General features: G+C 43.9%; 2 protein-coding genes across 11 annotated transcripts in view; one reads left to right on the plus strand and one right to left on the minus strand.

Moving 5' to 3' along the window:
- Positions 1-21270, plus strand: part of SLC31A2 (solute carrier family 31 member 2) — a 526804-nt gene that overhangs the window by 350305 nt on the left and 155229 nt on the right. The window lies entirely within an intron of this gene.
- CACNA1B (calcium voltage-gated channel subunit alpha1 B) overlaps positions 1-21270 on the minus strand; it is a 323575-nt gene that overhangs the window by 65626 nt on the left and 236679 nt on the right. For all 10 annotated transcript variants that reach the window (XM_083422809.1, XM_083422808.1, XM_083422807.1 and 7 more), the window contains 5 exons: positions 17157-17374; positions 15298-15427; positions 14131-14260; positions 13572-13631; positions 11982-12088 (listed from right to left, as the gene is read on the minus strand). In XM_083422809.1, the coding sequence (XP_083278935.1) occupies positions 11982-12088; positions 13572-13631; positions 14131-14260; positions 15298-15427; positions 17157-17374 (645 nt within the window). The remainder of the gene's footprint in view (positions 1-11981; positions 12089-13571; positions 13632-14130; positions 14261-15297; positions 15428-17156; positions 17375-21270) is intronic.

The raw sequence follows: 21270 nt of genomic DNA on the forward strand, positions 1-21270 counted from the left end.
AAGCCTGGAAAATCCTCACCCCAGGCTGGACACTGCTGCAAACCTAACCAGGTCCACTCAGAAGTGAGTCCTACTGTATTCAGTGGGGCTTATTTGTGTGTAAGTGGGGTTTGAAGTCCAACAGTGCAATCCTAACTGTGTCTACTCAGGCATAAGTCCTGTTGAATCCAATGGGACGGGACTTACCTGCAGGCAAGTGGGGTTAGATTGCAGACTAAGCCCCCCCCCCCTGAACTTGGCTCAATCTCTTTTGGTCTGGCATAACAACATAGCAAAATGCAGGTAAATTTTCTTTTCTGCAAGGCTGAACAAGAAACAGAAGGTACAACATATGAGGATATGGTTATGGGAGCTCCTGCTGGGGACTTCTGCCCCAACTGCCCCCAATATATTCCAGCCTTATATTTGAATTTTCAGCTTTTTTCATTACCCCCACCCCAGAAAGCCCCCACTATACAGAAACTCCAAGGAAATACATGCAACCAGACGTTCCACCCAGTTGCTCCCACCTCCTAATATTTCAGCCAATGAATGCAAAGGCACTGGGATGATTGACAAGTACTTAGGCAATAAGTACCTAAAAATAATTTGAGATTAAATTTTATTTTATTAAAATTAATCCAATGAATCAAATAACTTATTTAAGCAGCATACCTCTTACATTGAGATGTTTGCTGTTTCATATAGATTTAAAATGCCCCTATTTATGCCCACTCTCTCACACTCCAGGCTATTAAAATGTGTAACAGCCTACGTTTGTCAACCATGCCCAGGCATTTGATGAAGACCCTTTCACAAAATGTAGGGGAGGAGGAAAATCTATTTTCAAAGGGAAGGAGTCAGCAAAGTTGTTATCCTTGTCACCATCAGAGCAGGACTTCAGGGCAGACACCCATGGCCACCATCAGCAGGATGAGCTGGAAGGTGCATGAACTCAGCAGTTTGCATTGTTAAGTTACATACATTACCATCTGTAGAGTGGTGGAGGTGTAGGACCATTAAACCCTAAGTCTAAAATTACCCATCTGCACCACTGCCTACGATTCTTAATGGAAGGAGGGTGGTGGTGGAATCAAATCTAACCTTTCCCTTTCAATTGGAGTGGGGAATATTTTTGGCCCAGTGTGCCAGATCCTCATCTCCCCCACCCCCTGGGACAACTTGGGTAGGTGGGCAAGGACAACCCACCTGTCAGTCAACTGGCATAATGATGGCAGGTGATTCCCAGGCGGGTGATCTTGCCTACCTGCCAATGAGGAGAGATTGTGGGGAGATTGTGACCAAGCAGGATTGAACTCCACATGAATCATCTGATATATCAGGGGTTCAGTCTTGCTTTCTCCAGGGATCAGCGTTGTAAGCACCCAGTCCAGCCATGTTTCTACATGGCAGGTGTAGGACAGATGGGCATGGTCTTTGGAAAACAGCCTTGCAGGCCAAATCCAGCTCACAGGCTAGAGGTTCCTCACCCACTGCTATAAATATATTACCCCTCACAGGGGAAACCTTTTGGTGGTGTACAGCTACCCTGAAGGATGCATCACAACAAAATGCCTCCCTAGACAAGGGAGCCTGTGGCCACGTAGATGTTCTGGGACTCCATTATTCCTATTGACCATGCTGGTTAAAACTAACAAGAGTTGGTCCAACAACACTTGAAGGGTCATAAGTGTCTCATCCCTGCTCTAGGCAAACAGAGAGAGAAAGGAGATCATGATGGTGAACCAAAGAAGACATATGTCCCTCAGTCTGAAACTCCATTGGTTTGCTTGCTTTTCCATCTCATGGGCCCTGCCTAGTTTCCTCTTAAGACGGCATGCCACTCAAACCATGCCAAGCCATGTAATATATACACACATATTACATGCCTGTAGTGATAAGCGGTGGTAACCTCTGAACTGTTCATGCACATGTGTGGGGTTTGAGAGGTGGTGGTGGTGGTGGTAATGGTGGAGTTATAGCCAACAGAGGTTGGTGGCATTTCTTTCTTCTCACGCGTGCAAAGTTCATTTTTAAGGCAAAGGTGCTCTTTGCCTCCATATCAGCATCTGGAATGGGAGGGGAAAGGTCCCCCACTCCTATATTAAAGTAGTGAGACAGGTCAATCTGCTTGGGAAAAGTAAATGAAGCCATTCAGAAGGGCTCTTTGTTAAGAAGCAGTAGAGGTAAGAATGGGAGGCTATGTCAAGTTTGGTTTCTCTCGGTTTCACATTTTTCAAATCTAGGTCAGTTCTCCATGTTTCAACATGTATGCAATTTTTTTAAAGTCATTCAGAAAATTGATCAGTATTTTAGTGAGCATTTATCTAAATATATACACTTCTGTATGCAATTCTTCCTAATATGCATGTTTTTACGAAGTAGTTTCTCCTGATATAGTGCATTTTTGCACATCATATGCACACTTTACCCTGTTATGTGCATTTTTGCACACATTACCTATCTGGAGATCTGCACTGCAAAGTTCTGCAAAGTTCTAATTTTGAAGGCTGGCTGTTTTGTGTATTGTTCTGTAAATTGTGAATTAGGTAGTTTGGGGTTTAAATGCAAACTCCCACCAGAATCTCCAGTCTGAAGGTAGTCTTCAGCTGCAGCTAAGTCTTACTATGGCTAGAGTGAATTTCTTAACTGGCAAAAAGCCAGTTTGCTTGTTGTCATTTTTTGATTATGTACAGTCAATTCATTCTCCAGGCAGACAGAGGAGACCAGGTAGTTTGGCCTCTTAAAAGGAGGCAATTTCATCCAGGCCAGGTGTGGGACATCTCTGGTTCTTCAGATGTTCCTGAACCCCAACTCCCACCATACTTGGCCATTACTGGGGCTGATGAGTGTCACAGTTGAGCAACATCTGGAGGGCCAAAGGTCCCCCACACCTTGTCTAGGGATAGCCATACCCAGGAGTTAAATAGAAAACAGACTTATCTGTAGCAACTTATAATACACATACCTATACAAAACCTCACATACAAAACCTCTTTTGTTTCAATGGAGGGAGGCAAGATAAAATGACCCACATTAAAATCATAGTTAAAAAAACCTTGGTGAATAGGAAGGTCTCTACCTTAAGCTAAAAAATAAACTGCACAAATCAGGTGGCAGGTGAGGTTTTGTGGGGAGGATGTACCCTCCCTCTCTTCACCTGAGTCTCCTCTTTTGACTTCCATATTGCATTAATGAGATTGCTGTATTGTATGTTTTATGAATGTTTGTATTTTAATGGATTTTAATGCTTGAGTCTACCTGTGAACTGCTTAGAAGCCTATTTTTTACATTAAGTGGTGTACAAATTAAATAGCAGTACTGTTAATAACAACAGCAAAGGAGCCATGATATGAAAAGCTCTAGGCTTGGTGACCATGTACCTCACTTCACTTAGCAGAGACACCTGGATCACAGCCTCTAAAGAGGGCCTGGGGGGGGGGGAGTCATCTTTCAGATAAGTTTTTATAACTCCAAAGATTAAAGCCAACTCTTTAGGTTGGTTTGCAGGTTAAAGCTAGCACTGGGAAAGATCCTGGGAGCCATTGTGGCAAGTATAGCATTTGCATAATACAACTCGCATAATGTCCAGGCCCAATTAACAATCCAATTTTGGTCCTGCTGCAATTCTAGGCTTGATTTTAAAGGCACTGCAGTCATTGACGTGGACGGCTCCCAGAACAGTTAAGCTCCGGGGCAGAACAGAGGGCATGGTTTCAATAGCATAAACCCAGCTGAAAGCTAACATGGGCAAAACATGAGCCCATTAGCCGAGGAAAGGCAATGTCACCAGATACTGAGAAAAATGACAGGCAGTGATGGAATCAGCATGACACAGATTGCCGGGAGGGTGTGGCTGTGTGAATGTGCAGGCAATCAACAAGCTGGCAAGGGACAACAGTAATGCATTACCCCATGAAACTCCTACAGAGAAGATCCCAGCGAGAAGAAGAGAAAGAAAGAGCAGAGTGTCAGTGGTGGGGAAGAAACACACATCTATGCAACAACTCCAAAGCAATGACACAGAAAGTAACACCAAGGAAATCGGACCTCCACCCTCTCCATTTTCACAAAGCAAACGGGAAAGTGAAACAACCATGTGCTTGCATAGCTGGCCAAAGACATATTTTCAGTTTAGTGGCATGGATGGAAAGTCCTTTTCAGTCAAAGTGGCCTTCCAGATCATCCAGCTCCCATTACTCCTGACCTCCCATCCGCTCTGACTGGGGTGGATGGGAGTTTGTGTCCAATAAGAACTGACAGGCCCCAGGTTGTACTCGGACTGGGGAGCCCCAGATGCAAATGTCTCTTCAGGCTGTGAAATTTATCAGGTGATTTTGAGCCAATCGTTTTTTCACAGCCTAACTTACCTCACAAGGTTGCAGCTAAAGGGGAGATTTCCCCAACCACATACACTAGCTTGAGCACCTTTGAGGAAAGTTGGGTTAAACAAAATGTCAGCAATAATAATTCTATACACTCTCCTCTCATTTCCTCATCCATCCATTGCTGCTCATCACTTCTGGTTCAAGCCACGGAACAGCAGGCAAAGGATAAATTATATGAGAGTGAGGCAGTTTTGGTTTTCACTGTTAACATCAATTTCTGTCAAGTTTCTTATTCTGCTAAACATAATTTTAGTTCCAACTAGAGCCGAAATTGACGAGACCAGAGATTTACGGAAGAATGGGAAAAGTTTTCAGAATATATGCATAATCTAAGTGAAAAACAAATAACGCTTGTAACTCTTAATGAAGCTTTGTAAAAAAGAAAGGTTAGAATTGGAGTGAAACAAGATTTAACTTATAAATTAGATGAGATTTCAGAAATGTGTAGGAAATTAAGAAGGGAAGGAGTACCAGCCAAGTTGAGGGAAGTCAAAAAAAGAGAATGGAGTTAAAAAATTGTATGAATTGTATTAATTTGTTTTACTGTATTTCTAAACTGAATAAAAATTATATTAAAAAAATAAACATAATTTTAGTTCCACATAAGTTCACTTTTCTTTTTTAAGTCCTCATGAAAATTCACCACCATTTTAGTATGCATTTCTTTTGAAGGATACTTTTTCGCAAGTGGCTTTTTAAGATACCGGTATACGCAGTTCTACAAGCAATTGCCCCTATTACAAGCGTGCAGAACCTTTAGCCCTCCAGAAGTTGCAGGACTACAATTCCCATCAGCCCTAGCAAGCACAACCAATGGCCAGGGATAATGGGAGGGTGTAGTTCGGCAACATAAAGCAGGTCAAGGGTTCCCCATGTGCACCCTATTATCATGCATTTTCCACTAATACATTGCTACACAAACTTTACCCTGGCATGAGCATTTTCAAACACTAAATTCAGAGAAGTGTGCATTTTGAAGAGTGGCTGTGTTTTGATTCATATGAGAAGTCTGAATTAGGTAGGCTCATCTTGAAATGTGAACTGCACTGAATATCTCTTCCACCCCTAGTTAGGAAATCAGCTCCACCCACCTTCACACAGGTTCCACTAGCTGCCTGCTTGCAATGCACTTATGTGAAGGTAGGTAATTATGCCCAAAGCTCACTATACTCCATAGATTCCAATATCTGAACAGCTGGGATTTGCTCCTTTCCTTACTTTATTTGCGCTTTTCTGGTCAGTGGTAACCATTTTGGGGCAAAAACCATGCAGGGAGGGAGGGAGAAAGCAAGATGGGGGAAATTAGAGAGCAGGAGAGATGGGACAAATCAGTTTTTCCTTTGTCTCACTTTTGCTGGTTGGCTCCAGCCGTTTCAGGAAGAAACCCTGGAGAGACGGGGTGGAGAGATCAGACAAATCCTGCATCAGATTAAGTTCCCATAGGAATCAACTGAAATCAGGAATTTGTTATGTGAACACTCGCCTAAGGAATAGTTTCCAGGAATTGCATTGCATTTGGTAAGCTGGACCTGTGTGTAAAAAGCCATCAGAGAAGAAAGCATGATTTCTGGGATACAGACACTTGAAAATGGAGAAGTAATTTCCTTTCCATAATACAATTATAAATGCAAACAGGCAGACCTGGAGTCTTGGGACCAACCTAGACGTTATGTCATGTATGCAGTTAAGCTATTGCATGAGCAGCTTTCAAAATGGAAACTGCCATCATAAGAACCTGATATGAATCAGGCATCTGGTAAATGGTAGCAGGAAGGACAAAAGTCCCCTGTGTGTTGGGGTCCCAATCCCTACTGGGGGCTCTATACCTATTTGCATTTCTGGGAGATAACATCTATTCCCTCCAGTGGGAACTTTAACCCAATGTAAACAACAGGCATGCCCTCCCCCATCCCAATACAGATCAGGACCACAGCAGGAGACAAAGGCCCAAACTCTCCGTGATGAGGTTCCCATCCAGAATGGGTCCCCAACACCTGCAGATTTAATGGTAAGCACCACTGAATATCATTGGGCTTTCTTCCTAGCAAAAGGCATTGATTTGTATGGTAAGGTTGCTCAATTTGATGCTGTTAACAGAATGTCAAGATAACCTTCCCCTCCATTTTCACCATTGCAGATGAAATATTGATCAGCATTTGGAAAATCTTTACTCTGAAAGCTCTACAGCGTCGAAAGTATATTACTAGACGGGAGAACATTGCTACAATATTACTAGTAGCAGTATAATCACAAATACCACAAAAGTGTTTTCTTGCGGCCCAGACTGGAGAAAACAGAATGCAGGGCACTTGAACAGCAAGTATCTGCCATTGATCTATTAAGACACAAACACAGAATGGAGTGGGATGGGGAAAGATAGAGACGAGCATCCTTGACTGCTCTCGATTCTGACAAAGGCAAGAGCGAGACTAAGGAGGAGGAGGGAGAAACAGACAAGCACTACCACCCCCTCGACCACTTATAAATAAGAAAGCAGACTGAGGCTGGCTTTTGCCCTGACTAAAGCAGCCTCCACTTGAGTCAGGTCAATATGCCTCTTTTCTTCAGCCGCCGTTCCAGCTATCTTGATATGAGGTAGGAAGCAGGAGTTGTGTAACACTTTGCAAGAACAAAACATTCGATATTTGGCCTATTGTAAATAATTAAATTTACAAGCTGCCATGTACCTCCCCTCTCTTCTTCCTGCATGGCAGAGAGGAGAACTTTGGAATCTTTCCTTTTTATTTTACTGAACCACAGCATTCCATTTTGCCCAGACACTAAGAGTGGTTTGTTTCATCACAAACCATGGGTTAAGAAGGTGGCTTGTTTAAATGAACCATGGTTAGCATGAACCATGATCTCTGGTTTGATGGAAATGAGAGACTGTGGTTAACTAGAACTGGAAGCTTCTGAAGTCCTCCTCTCAGCGTTGTGGGAGGAGAAGAGAGGAAGGTATATATACATCGAGAGCATGTTGCACTAAGACTGGAACACCCAACATGTCTGATTACAACTCGCGTTATCATTCAGAGCCAGTATAGTGAAGTGATCTGAGTGTCAGACTAAGACTTGGGAAACCAAGGTTCAAATCCCCCTTCACACATGAAACTCACCTAAGGCCAAGCATAATCTCTCAATGTAATCTACCTCGCAGGGTTAGTGTGAGGATAAAATAGGGACAGGGAGAAACATGCAGGGCACCTTGAGTTCCTTGGAAGAAAAGTGGGATGTAAATATTTTAATAAATAAATACAGATATACATAAATCCCACACCATGCTGGATGAGGCTAACAGAAGTTGAAATTCAGAAGGATAGCCACATCCCCCCCCCCCCCGCACACACACCAAAGGGCAGCATTTACAGAGTCAGAGAGGTCAAGGAATTATTACCTCCTTCACTAGTGTTTTGTGGGCAACTGATATGAAAATAGCAGGCAGGAGACACGTATGCTTGGGTAAGAAACCCACCGAATTGCAGACGAACAGCTCCAGGGTCTTGTTTTGTGTGTGTGTTGGGCCCCTTTAAATTTGATTTATTCATATATATTTTTTGAGGGGGAGAGAATTAGAAGGGATCCACATTCCTCCCCTGTAGAGTTACGAGCAGCTATTCAGTGGTAGTGCCTATATGCTAGGGCTGCCATATGTTCGGACATTACCGGGATTTGAAAGGCAATTTTTAAAACAACAACAATAATTTTTTAATTAGTTTTACATAAACATATACATTATAAACTTTAACCATTTCAAAACATAAAAATGAAAAGGTTCTTTTGAACATTCGGACCTCCTCCCCTCCCCTCCCATCAAAGGCAGAATTGGTGTCCGGGGGGAACTTCCAAAAAGCCCAACAATTTTGAGGTGTCCTGGTTTTCACTTTATGAAATATGGCACCCCTACTATGCAGAGCAATTGAAGTGCCTTGCTGAGCAAAGTAGGTTGAGAGTGATCGAGGAACAGGATCAGCCTTGCCAGTGCTAACCCAATGTCACCACACTACTGACGTCTGGAGGGACATTTGCACTATTGCACAATGAAAGTAGGATAATGTCCCCCACCTGACCCCTGGGAACATTTCTGATATTAAAAGTTTTAGCAGGATGTGACAGGCTATGCACCGTTTGGAAACAAAGCAGTATATTTGTCCACAAACCTTTGTGGGGACAAAGAGTATTGAAAGCGGGACCCCCAATCAAATGCCCCATATCATCCTGAATCCACAATAAAAAAGACACCAGGAAGGGACCCAACTTATATCACAACACTCCCAGTTTGTAAGGGTAGCACGCAGCACCATCTTTACCCGGGGATGCAAGGGGTGCCAGGCGCCCACTGCTGAAGCCACCTAAGCTCTTAACTATCTACCTGTTATTAAATAATAAATAATTTTGATCAAGCTAGAAAAACAAAATACATATATACCTAGGTATCACCGAAATGTATACCTACACCTTTGTGCAAATTAATTGAAACAAAGCACGTTTTCTATCTTACTCATAATCCTGTACTCAAAACAAACACAAAAAGTCAGTTGATCATTATGGTGTCGGAAGCATGGAGCCAATAGAAGGAATGATGCGCTCACCACAATATATTGAGGTTCTACGAAAGAGAGTTATTCTAGAGCTGGAAAAGAGGTATCCTAACGGTACTGGGATATTGCAGCAGGACCTAGCCACCGTCACACATCAAAATAAATTCATGACAGAGCAGCAAATACAGGTACTTGATTGGCCAGGGAATTCCCTAGACGTAAATGAGAATTTGTGCGCTATATGCAAAAGTCGCCTCTGTGCTGCAGATTGTATGACTATGCAGAAGCTCATTCTGGCGCTGATTCAAGTGTGGTACAGGGATCTGAAAATCAACAGTGACTGTTCGAAACTAATAGATTCCATGCCAAACTGTGTTCAAATGCTGCTTAAAAATAGTGGTCATATCTGTTACTAATTTACGTATATGTGAGTTTTGTACATGTATATGTGAGTTTTGTACAATAAACTACTAATTCATTGTTTGTTTCAATTAATGTGCACAAGGGCGAACTGTTTCACTAAAGGACTCTCAACTTTGTCCACTCATTTACCAAAGACGTGCTTCACAACGGCGGCGCTTGTCAGATGAGTCAACAACAGCACTTGTCATTCTCAACGGCTCCGTGCACACAAAATTAACTCTTACAAAATATTATGTTACGTATTGTATTGAGCTGCCTCCTGGCTGCATGCAAGCCACGCGAGATCAGTCATGTCAAAGGTGCCGCTGACCCCGAGTGAAACATTGCAAATTGCATTTTAATTTCATCACTTACAGTTCAAATTCATTTAGAGAAATTGTTTAAAAAATAATGTTTATTTTCGCTATTTGTTGGCATTTTCTTTTTTCTTTGACTAACTACTTAGTACTTAGGGCTCTACTACACATGCATTTCAGCATGCGATTTTAGTTTTCCATTTCCGCAAAAACATGCCCGGAGCACACACACACTATGAATTCCACAAGCTGCATTTTTTTCTTCATTTTACGACAAATGCTAAAGTTAATTTGGGGGCTGAACTAAATTTGGGGGCTCTGGGAGGATCTTTGCACCATGGTGATGCATATGCTAAGGATGGCCTTGGTAGCATGGAATAATTTTAACATACATCCCACCCACCTCCATGGTTATATGGCACTGTTTTTGGTGGCCTATTTCATATTTGATGTTTAGAAAACTTTCAGGTACATTTGCCAAGACTGCTTATGAAAGTCTTAAGTTTTAAGACAATCCAATGCTGTAATAGCAATCGCACTGACTGTAAACAGTGCCACCTAACAGCCTTTAAATATACATATGCAGATATTATGCAGATCCACTGTCTTTCCTGCCTCCTTTTTGGCCATGCATGAAGTGGCCACAAAATCCACCCCATCCTATGCAAACCCATAAAACTATGCAAAGGAGGGGGGAAATATATCTGAAAGACCATCTCCATCCCTGATGACCTCCTCAGGTGCTAAGATCTGCAGAGTAGAGCTTCTTGGTAGTTCCATCACCCTCAAAGTGCAAGGAATGGAGGTGCAGGGCAGGGTCCCTAAATTGTGGAACTCCCCCTCCACAGAGGTGCATCTAGCATCTTCACTGTACAGGTGATGCTTAAGTTGCACTTCTTTAACCCACCCCACACTTTGACAGGTAAAGTATTTTGCATTGTAGGACCCACCTCTTTAGTTGAATTTGGTGTTCCGTTCCATTTGCAATGGCTTTATATGTCTTATAATTGTAATGAATCCTAGAATCATAGAGTTGGAAGAGACCACAAGGGCCATCGAGTCCAACCCCCTGCCAAGCAGGAAACACCATCAGAGCACTCCTGACATATGGTTGTCAAGCCTCTGCTTAAAGACCTCCAAAGAAGGAGACTCCACCACACTCCTTGGCAGCAAATTCCACTGTCGAACAGCTCTTACTGTCAGGAAGTTCTTCCTAATGTTTAGGTGGAATCTTCTTTCTTGTAGTTTGGATCCATTGCTCCGTGTCCTTTTCTCTGGAGCAGCAGAAAACAACCTTTCTCCTTCCTCTATGCGACATCCTTTTATATATTTGAACATGGCTATCATATCACCCCTTAACCTCCTCTTCTCCAGGCTAAACATGCCCAGCTCCCTTAGCCGTTCCTCATAAGGCATCGTTTCCAGGCCTTTGACCATTTTGGTTGCCCTCCTCTGGACACGTTCCAGTTTGTCAGTGTCCTTCTTGAACTGTGGTGCCCAGAACTGGACACAGTACTCCAGGTGAGGTCTGACCAGAGCAGAATACAGTGGCGCTATTACTTCCCTTAATCTAGATGCTATACTCCTATTGATGCAGCCCAGAATTGCATTGGATTTTTTAGCTGCCGCGTCACACTGTTGGCTCATGTCAAGTTTGTGGTCAACCAAGACTCCTAGATCCTTTTCACATGTACTACTCTCAAGCCAGGTGTCACCCATCTTGTATTTGTGCAATACTTTACATTTCTCCCTGTTAAAATTCATCTTGTTTGTTTTTGCCCAGTTCTCTAATCTGTCAAGGTCGTTTTGAAGTGTGATCCTGTCCTCTGGGGTGTTAGCCACCCCTGCCAGTTTGGTGTCATCTGCAAATTTGATCAGGATGCCCTTGAGTCCATGGGTTTAACACTTTTTATAATTATATATTATATTGTTGTAGCCCACCCTGGAAATTTATGGTGGGCAAGAAATCTAATAAAATAAATAAATACATTGAGACTATAGTCCCACTCAGAGTAGGTTCACTGAAATTAATGAGCATAACTAAGGCCCCATCTGCACTATATATTAAAAGCAGTATCATACCACTTTAAACAGCCATGGCTTCCCCCAAAGAATCCTGGGAACTGTAGCTTGTTAAGGGGGCTAAAAGCTGTTTTACTTCCCTGAGTAAAACTTAATTGGAGGCAATCCATGACTCCAGAGTCTGCACATGTTTGGGGTCACCAAACTGAAATGGGAATTGCTTAACTTAACCACCCCAAAAAATAAGATGTCACACCTATTGACATTTTGAATTCAGTGTCACCCTGCTTCTTGATCCAGTAAACCCACAAAGTCCATAAGCGAAAACTACTTACGAAAAAGCGAAAGCCACCAGAGCCCCACTGACCACAATAAAATCCAGGATGTTCCAGAGGTCACGAAAATAGGCACCAGGATGAAGTATCAGGCCCAAGTCAATCATCTTCAGAGAAGAAACCAAAGCAGAGCAGAGCAGAGCATGAGATATTCAAGGGTACAACAGATTGCATGTGTCATGCAGAGACGGATAGAAAAAAGACACGGGCAGATATGGGGGATGGCCTTCCAGATCTTGCTGGACTACAACTTCCTTGACCACTAACCATGAGGGCTGTTGGCTGATGGGAATTGGAGTCTAGAGGGCCACAAGTTCTCCATCCCTGGACTAGAGAGTCACAAGCAAGAGGTGCAATAAAATGAGCGGAATGCTCATTCTCATAAAAACATAAAAAGAGCCCTGCAGCTGGATCAGGCCAAGGGCCCATCATTTGCTCACAGTGACCAACTAGGTGCTCACAAGCAAGACATGAGAGCAAGACATGAGAGCAACAGCTCTCTGCCCACCTGCGATTCTCTGCAACTGGTATTCAGACACACTGAACGTGGGAGAAAGTGGCCATCATGGCTAGCAGTCATTGTTGCATTATCCCACATTGCATTTCAATCTGCCAAGTCCATGTCCATCAAGTCCATGTCCAGAGACCACTGGCCATTTATTTTGTACAAAGGCTATTACTTACAAACAATACAAATCTGTTAGGAGTATTAGCATATATGAGCAGTGTATATAGTGTATATATAGCCTATATCAGCCTAGGGTGGCATTCCCTTCTGGGTGGGGCCAGAAGCAAAAGTGGGCTGCACAACACGTGTTAATTTTACCATGGTGCAGCAGGTTAGTTTCTACACACACTCACACACCCTTCTCTGTGCTCTGTAAGGACAAGCAAGTGGTACCATCAGTTCAAGGGCACATTTCATCCAGGCAAAACTACTCCAGCACTATGCATAGCAGGGCCAGTGATAAGTGTGGCTGAGGATCAAATGGAAAGATTTGGAGGGCTGTACCTGGCCCCACAGCCTGAGGTTCCTGGGAAGATTATCATAACTTAAGGGCAGTTTCATATGAAGGGAAGCTGTCTTTCGGATATTCTAAGCCCAAACCATTTAGGGATGTGTAGGTAAGCAACCAGCACCTTGCATAGGGCCTAGAAACGAGCCGGAAGCCAGTGCAGTTGAACTAAGGCCAGTGTAACATGGAGAGCATCTAAGCTGTTGCATTTCTGCACTAGCTTCCAAGCACTGCAGCAGTTTCACCTCCTTCAAGTCCAAATCGACCCTCAAGTGACCCTTTCATCAGCAAAGGAGCACCCCCAAAGTACCACCAAAAGCATTGGTGGGTCTGACAGGTGCTTAACCCCCAGAGAAATTTTGCTGAAAATGACTTCTGGTGAAGGCTTATAGTGAGGAGCACAAAAAAGGGGTGGCATGCCATTCCAAAAAGAGCATCAGGGTGGTCTAAATACAGAATCAGCAGTCTTCTTGACTGCTACATTAGCCATGCAGCTCCCCTCCCGCAAAGGCCCAGCTCGCTTCCTGTTCCTCTGTGCAGACAGATCATAAGAGTACTGGAGAGATATTCTTACCTTTATCACCATCTCAAATGTAAAGACACCTGTAAATATGTAATCCAGGTACTTGAGAGCCTAAAATCAGAATGGGAAGTTTGATGTTAAAAAAAGGAGGCAGCGAAAATGTAATTAGATGAGAAAATGTCATGCTTCTAAAGAGGTAGAACATTTTATTACTAGGATTCCATACGGGTTGCTTCAAGGCTTTAAAGGGTTCCCCCACTTCCTCCTAGAGTACTCAGAGAGTGATAGGATTTGCCTAGGCTAGAACTAGAAATCCTGAGCTCTCTGCACATGTGCCCCAGGTGGTGAGCCAGGCTGGAGGATGTCCCTACACCAGGGATGGGAAAACTTTGGTGCTGCAGATATTGCTGAACCATAATTCCCATCAGCCTCCAGCAACATGGCCAATAGCCATGGCTGATGGGAGTTGCAGGTGCATGGTGCCTGTGGAAATATGCATAAAATATGTGGGAGATTGTAGGGTTGTTTCCTATAAACATCCACCCCACCTACTCGGAATGGCAAGTTTAGCAGCAACCTTGCGGAAATTTCATAAGATGCTATTCCTTACCTCATTCCTTGGTGACTCAGCTTGGACGGGGTCTTCCGCTGCCAGGGCAATACTGCTGAGGGCTATGACGATGAGGATGACCATTTCAAAGTAACGCATGTTCACAATGTAATGGCACAGGCGCCGGATTCTGTAAGGGCCAGACCATTTATGTATACGTATTTTAAGAGCACAACAAAGAACTGGTTTTGCCACATGTGACAGCTATATTTATTTTCATTTTCATTTACTTATTTGATTTCTTACCTGCCCTTCAGCATAAAGTCCCCATGTAGGCTACAATTATTGTTTTAAATAGAAACACAATGCTAAAATCAATTAAAACAAATCACAGTCAAAAGAATAGGATGGGACCTAAATATTCATATGTCTGTGTAAGCAGGCTTGTGCTTGGCATTGCTCAGGAATTTCAAGGAACCAAAATATCTATGCAGTTTTGAAATTAATCGGTGGAAATCTGTGCAGTTTTCAATGGTTGATTCTGCCATATTGATTCAGAATGGCACTCAACTGCATCCAAACATAGTGTGTCCTAATGCATACTGAGTGTCTATCCAGAGTCAGAGTCAAAAGGGGCGGCAGCCCAAGAGAGGCAATCCATGATTTTGACACAGTCCAGTTTACCTGGTGAAAAAAATAGAGGACCCTCACCCAATGGCTGGGTACAATGCCATGATGACCATAAATCTGTCACTGGCTTATTGGGCTGTATACAACTAAGGGCTCATCCAGACTTTCTTTTGTGCTGCATTTTTCAAGCACAGGTTTGTGCTTTAAAGCTCTGTGTCCAAACCCTTTTTCACTCCTGTGTTTTCCCTGGGAAAACGCAGGTTTCGCCACTGAATTGGAGCAAATGGCAATCTGCTGAAAACCTGGTTGCCATTTGTAAAATGTGGGTTTTCCCAAGGAAAGTGCCAAGATAAAAAACAAACAAACCTGCTTGGACACAGAGATTTAGAGCCCAGTCCTGTGCCTAGAAACGCAGCACAGAAGGAAGTCTGGATAAGCCCTCTGTTTTCCACAGAGTAGATCCATTGGGCTCAATAGCTCTAAGTTCATCACGTGTATTACTTTCAATGGGTCTACTTTGAGTAGGACTAACATTGACTGCAACCCTTTAAAAACAGTTTAGACATACAATGCAGAAAAGCAGCTGTGAGGACTTACGGGTTTGTAGGACTTAAGATGAACATGGAGCTATATGGCAGGATAGGTTTTGGTCCCTTCTCTGTAAAGTCATCATCCACATCCATGTCTTTCTTCTCTTCTGTTTTAGTTTCAAATTCAATGTTGTTCACTGCAGTTGACAAACACATTGACAACAAAGCATCAAAATGGGGGCTTCCTAATTACTGAAACTAGCAGCTATCTGGACACTGAGTCAGAAGCTGCAGGACATCAGACAAGGAGCTAAAGATAGGGAGACCACTGTGCCTGAAGCTCTTAGAAAGGAACCACAAGAGGAACATATCAGAGCACCAGAACCTGTAGGTCCAGAGCCAGGACCCTTACAGACACGTTTCCCTGAGGAACCACACACACCATCAGTCTGGTGGCATATGGAGCGCATCAAGAGGGAGGCTGTGAAACAAAGGAGGAGTGGCCATCTTCATGCCAGAAGGTTGGTCCTTCTGAAGTTCTCTTCATAAGGAGTGGGGCCAAAATAGTAGTAGTAATAATAATAATAATAATAATAATAATAATAATAATTTATTTGTACCCCAGCCACTCTGTGCGGCTTCCACAAAGACAAAAAATACAAAAGAGGTAGTCTGGAGACACAGATTTAAAAGGCCTCAGTCTGCTCCCAAGCTTTGTGGGAGCAAGTTGCTCTGGTCTGGCAACTCTTGACCAGCCTTGCCTCTGGTTTCTCTAAGGGATCTGTCACTGGACTAGAACATGACAGTAAAGCAGCCTTTCCCAACTTAGGGCCCTTCCAGCTGGTGAGCACAGATGGGGAACCAGTGGCCTTCTAGATCTGGCTGTACTACATCTACTGTCACTCCTGACCATTGGCCATGCTGGCTGGAACTGAGGAAAGTAGGAATTCATCAACACCTGGAACACACCAAGCTGGGGAAGGATGTTGTAATGATGTGGCTAGTTAACTCTCTGATTTTAGCCAGTTAATTGGTTGTAGAGAAATCCTAACCAGGTCTAGTCAGAATCCCTCCTACAAAACACTGACAATCTGGAGGTGGTGACAGTTTCATCGGAGACAGCTGGTTCAGAACCTGAGTGGTGTCCCTCTGCCCCCAGAACTCAGAGTCCTAACCCATCTCAGAAAGAACCATATGGAACATAGTTCAGTACTAGAGCATCTATAGTAGCAAGGATGCAGGGAACATTTAGGACTCCAGATGTTGCTGAACTACAACTCCATCAGTCAATGGTCAATACAATGGAGGAAAAGACCAATGTCCGAGATCTTGGAAAACCACTGCCAGTTTGAGTAGATAAAACTGAGCTGAGCATTTATTTCATTTTATATTCTGCCCTTCTCCCTGAAGGAGCCCAGGGTGAAAAACACAGCAGTGTGTGTGTGTATATTAAAACATTCTCCAACCAGTGGTCTTATGATTGGCAGAAACAGTATATTTCAGCCATCAAATGCCTCAGTAAACAGGCATGTTTTTTAAATCCTCCCAAAATTTACCCTCTGCACCTATCCCCTGGTCCTGCAAAGGGTGCAACGCCGCTGGTGGCAGGACCATCAAAGCCTTGCCTGCTGATTATAGAATTTTAGGTACTTGGGTCCCAGGCCATTCTGAACTTTGAATGCTAATACTTACACCTTGAACTGGACCGATCAGCTCACTGGCAGCCAGTGAAACACTTTCAGAAACAGTGACACACCACCCATCTGGCTACCCCACTTACCAGCCCAGCTGCTGCATTCTGCATTAGCTGCAGCATCTGGATCATCTTCAGGGGAAGCCCCACATACAGCACATTACCATAGTCCAGGTGGGAGGTCATCAAAGCATGAACAATGGATGGAATAATAGTCTGTTGGAGTAACTCACTTGGTATGATGGCGGCTTCCCCAGGAGGTGCCGTGACAGTGACAGGAATGTTCACAGTTGCAGATTTGTCCAGAGATGGCTGACCCATGCGAGTGACGTTCTTCTGATTGTCAGCATCTTCTGGCTGTTCAAGCACTCTCTGCAGACAAGTGCTAGGCAAGGTGTGCAGAGGGGCAACAGTCACACTCCCACTTGCCTCTGTGTCACACTGGCCTTCCCTGAGATTACAAGAACAGAGACAACAACAAAAACATCACTGTGAGTCAGGTCTTTGGGGCTGAAGGCCTTCCATAGCTTCTTCAGGCCAGGATCTACCAGTTGACTTCCTGGATGATTTGCAGGAGGTCAGAAAACTCCTTATACTTCTTTGCATTAACAAAAAGCTTATAAAAATCCTACCCTGAACTGTATGTGGAGTTGTAATTATGGAGATACTTAGCTTTGCTGTTATCAGTATTGTTTTTTTTGTATGTTAATTGTGAGATCTTATTATAACCTATGAGGTGATTGCTTAATTGTGTACTTACTTCAGCTGTTTTTATTTATTGCTTATGACTGCTTGTGGATTTTTTTTTATTTGTGTAAATCTGTCCATGTTGTAAGCCACCTTGAATATGGTTTAACTATGGAAAGGTGGCATACAAACACATAACAATGATGATCCAGTGTGAATATAATGATGGTAACCCATTATGGTAATGATTAGTGTTGGACTAGGATGTAGACTAGGATGTGTTGGACTAGGATGTCCCATCACCTCCTGGCAAATAGAAGGGGAAGAAATGGAGGCAGTGAGAGATTTTACTTTCTTGGGCTCCATGATCACTGCAGATGGTGACAGCAGCCACGAAATCAAAAGATGCCTGCTTCTTGGGAGAAAAGCAATGACAAACCTAGACAGCATCTTAAAAAGTAGAGACATCACCTTGCCGACAAAGGTCTGTATAGTAAAAGCTATGGTTTTCCCAGTAGTGATGTATGGAAGTGAGAGCTGGACCATAAAGAAGGCTGATCGCCGAAAAATTGATGCTTTTGAATTATGGTGCTGGAGAAGACTCTTGAGAGTCCCATGGACTGCAAGAAGATCAAACCTATCCATTCTTAAGGAAATCAGCCCTGAGTGCTCACTGGAAGGACAGATCATGAAGCGGAGGCTCCAATACTTTGGCCACCTCATGTGAAGAGAAGACTCCCTGGGAAAGACCCTGATGTTGGGAAAGATGGAGGGCACAAGGAGAAGGGGACGACAGAGGACGAGATGGTTGGATAGTGTTCTCAAAGCTACCAGCATGAGTTTGACTAAACTGCGGGAGGCAGTGGAAGACAGAAGTGCCTGGCGTGCTCTGGTCCATGGGGTCACGAAGAGTCAGACACGACTAAACGACTAAACAACAAGAAGGATGTGGAAGGCCACGGTTCAAATTCCCATTTGATTACCTTGAGCCAGTTCTTGTGGGGATTAAATGAGGAGGGGGAGAATCATGAACAAAGCTTGAGATCTTTCAGAGGGAAGAGATGGTTTAATAAACAACAAATTGTGGTGATTGGTACCAGAACTCATTTGTTCCGCAAAACATGGAATGAAAGGAAAATTAAATCCTGCAACCGAAGAGTCTTTCTGTGGCTGCATTAGGTGTACCAGGCTCCTGAGAAGAAGTTATTTGATTGAAGAACCCAGCTTGAGAGCACACAGAGAAACACCATTGCCACCGTACCCCTTTCTCACTACATTGTGAACTGTGAATCAATGATAGCAGAGACTTCTGATTTCTCAAGTCATGTTAAGCAGAGGGTTTGTTGTTGTGCAAGATATCCAGGCTTGATTCACGTTATGGATTTACGTGCCTTTGGACAGCTTCAAACAGTATGAAGAACAGAGCTGCCAGATTATTGACAGAGGCTGGCTGTCATGAGCTTATTCAATCTGCTTTGCTGTTTCCTACTTTGTTTCCAGGCATGACCTGGACTGGCCTGAAACATTTTTTTCCCCTTCCCAAAGTGAAGGGCAAGATGAGGGGCAGAGAATGTGTTTCATCCTAGAGGCTATGTTCCTTTCTGGACAACCATCAGGGTCATAGACAAAAGTAGGTGGTTTCTACAACATACTCAGACACCTCTCGTCTATCCTCCATCCAGGCAAGCAAGAGTCATTCTTAAACTCTGAGAATGGGCATATTCCAGCCGGTGGGGGGGGGGCACCCAATGAAGGTATGGAGTAGGATGAGTGAGGAAGGACATGTGACCTGGACCTGGGTCACCAGGTCCAGATACAGAGGCCCAGAGGGCTGATGTTCCCCATCTCTTGGCATGATGGATCCCTCCACACCTGCACACATTCTCCAGATAGAATCCTATTGGACAGACAGGCAAGTCTGGCTTCAGGTAATGGGGTAGCATCCTCATCTGCATGTAAGGGCAGCAGATAAGGACGGAGGAGGAACCTGCCCTACTCAGATTCCAAAGCAGACTAACCTGAGTTTGCCTGCCTAGCAGATTTGGAGGCTGCTTTGTCTACCTGTCATTCATTTGACACCATAAAGGTAAAGCCACAGCAGTGAAGGGGGCTGTTTCTTTGCAGTGGGGATTACATTTTGCTATTTAGAGTTTTTGTGGTGCTGATGTTTTTATAAGACTTTGCTAAGTTTACAACTGCAGCTATTATCCCTTCCTCTAGCGTGGAATATTGGGTTGGTGATGGTTCAGAAACCATCAGAAACCCCAGAAAGTCAATACTGGCCTTGTGCCCACTGGGACTGGGAGGGTTGAAGCTGGGGAGGGCAGCAGTAGGTGGCACCAGACCTAATGACAGGAGAAGTCAACTAATTCTGGTTTTTCCCCATCTCCTCTTCACTGTTGAGTTCTTCCTGAGCAAATCGGAGTCAAAGGAGGAGGGAGCTGACGGGCAGTACCACTCCCTAGATTGGCTGACTCAGCTTGGTGGAGCAGTGCGCTAGTGCTCAAATGAACCAGTCGCCGCTGATCCAGAAACATAGAAAATATTCACTAGGAATAGGCTTTTGCTAAGGAAGTCTAAGTTCACAGCCCCAGAATGCCAAGCGAAGGGGTGCCAAAACTGGCCCCAGGGACATCAGGGCAACCACACAGTCATCGTCTGGCAAAGTGCAGAAAAGGCTTTCTCAAGTCCTGCTGATTAATTGGCTGTGGCATGTAAATTGCTCTCAAGTGTATTATTATAGCTCAGGAACTGTTCCAAAAATCCAAAAATCTTTAAAAACAAGACCCCGCAAGGAGACTCCAGCAGCCAAAATCTATACCAGCCCTGCTTGTCCCTATGCAAGCAGCTAACAGCAACCCTGGGGGAGCCATTTATTCCTAATCAGAGTTTGTACCTTGCAGCAGTATCATTACATTGCAGTCCCTGCATGCGCTCCCCCTTTCCTCCAGAGCTAAGCTTTTCCTCCAAAGCTGAGCTGGCATCTTGGCCATGAAGCAATTCTCCCAAGTTATCATAAATGCTGGGGAAATCAGAAGTGTGTGCGGGGAGATCTGCAGCGATCATTAAGCCTCTGATTGGAGCCACTTTATTCATTTATTGCATTTATATCCCACCATTTTTCTCCAAAGAGGTTAACATACCTTTCCCCCCTCCTCAGTAAACCTCTCCAACAATCGTGTTGGTAGTGAGAGGTAGTGTCTGGCAGAAGACCTCACCCAGATATCTTCATAGCTGAGTGGGGATTTGAACCATGTACACCACATTGAGATCATTGGAGTCAAAAAAGTGGGATGAAAATGCAATGAATGAATGAATGAATGAATGAATGAATGAATGTGCAGGGCTGGAAAACCTCTTCCCAGTGGTCCAAACGTGGCCTCCACCCCTCTGTCTCTCTCTTTCTCTTTAAGACTTGTCCCTGTCCATCAGCTCTTCCCTCTTCTCTTCTCAAAGCACTGGTCTGGCTGCAGTGCATGCTTGAACTGTGGTAGTGGATGGAGGATAGCCCCACCTCTGGGGAAAAACAATTGCCTACAATTGGTGGTGGCTGGGTCTGGCAGGGAGACCAAGAGTAAGAGTCAAAGCTGAAGAACTGCAGAGCCTCCCACTGATTGATTGTAATTAAGAAAGCAGTCATGTGAGGATTGGCTGAGGGCA

The sequence above is a fragment of the Podarcis tiliguerta genome, assembly GCF_965153285.1.
Source record: "Podarcis tiliguerta genome assembly, chromosome: Z".
Classification (NCBI taxonomy): Eukaryota; Metazoa; Chordata; class Lepidosauria; order Squamata; family Lacertidae; genus Podarcis; species Podarcis tiliguerta.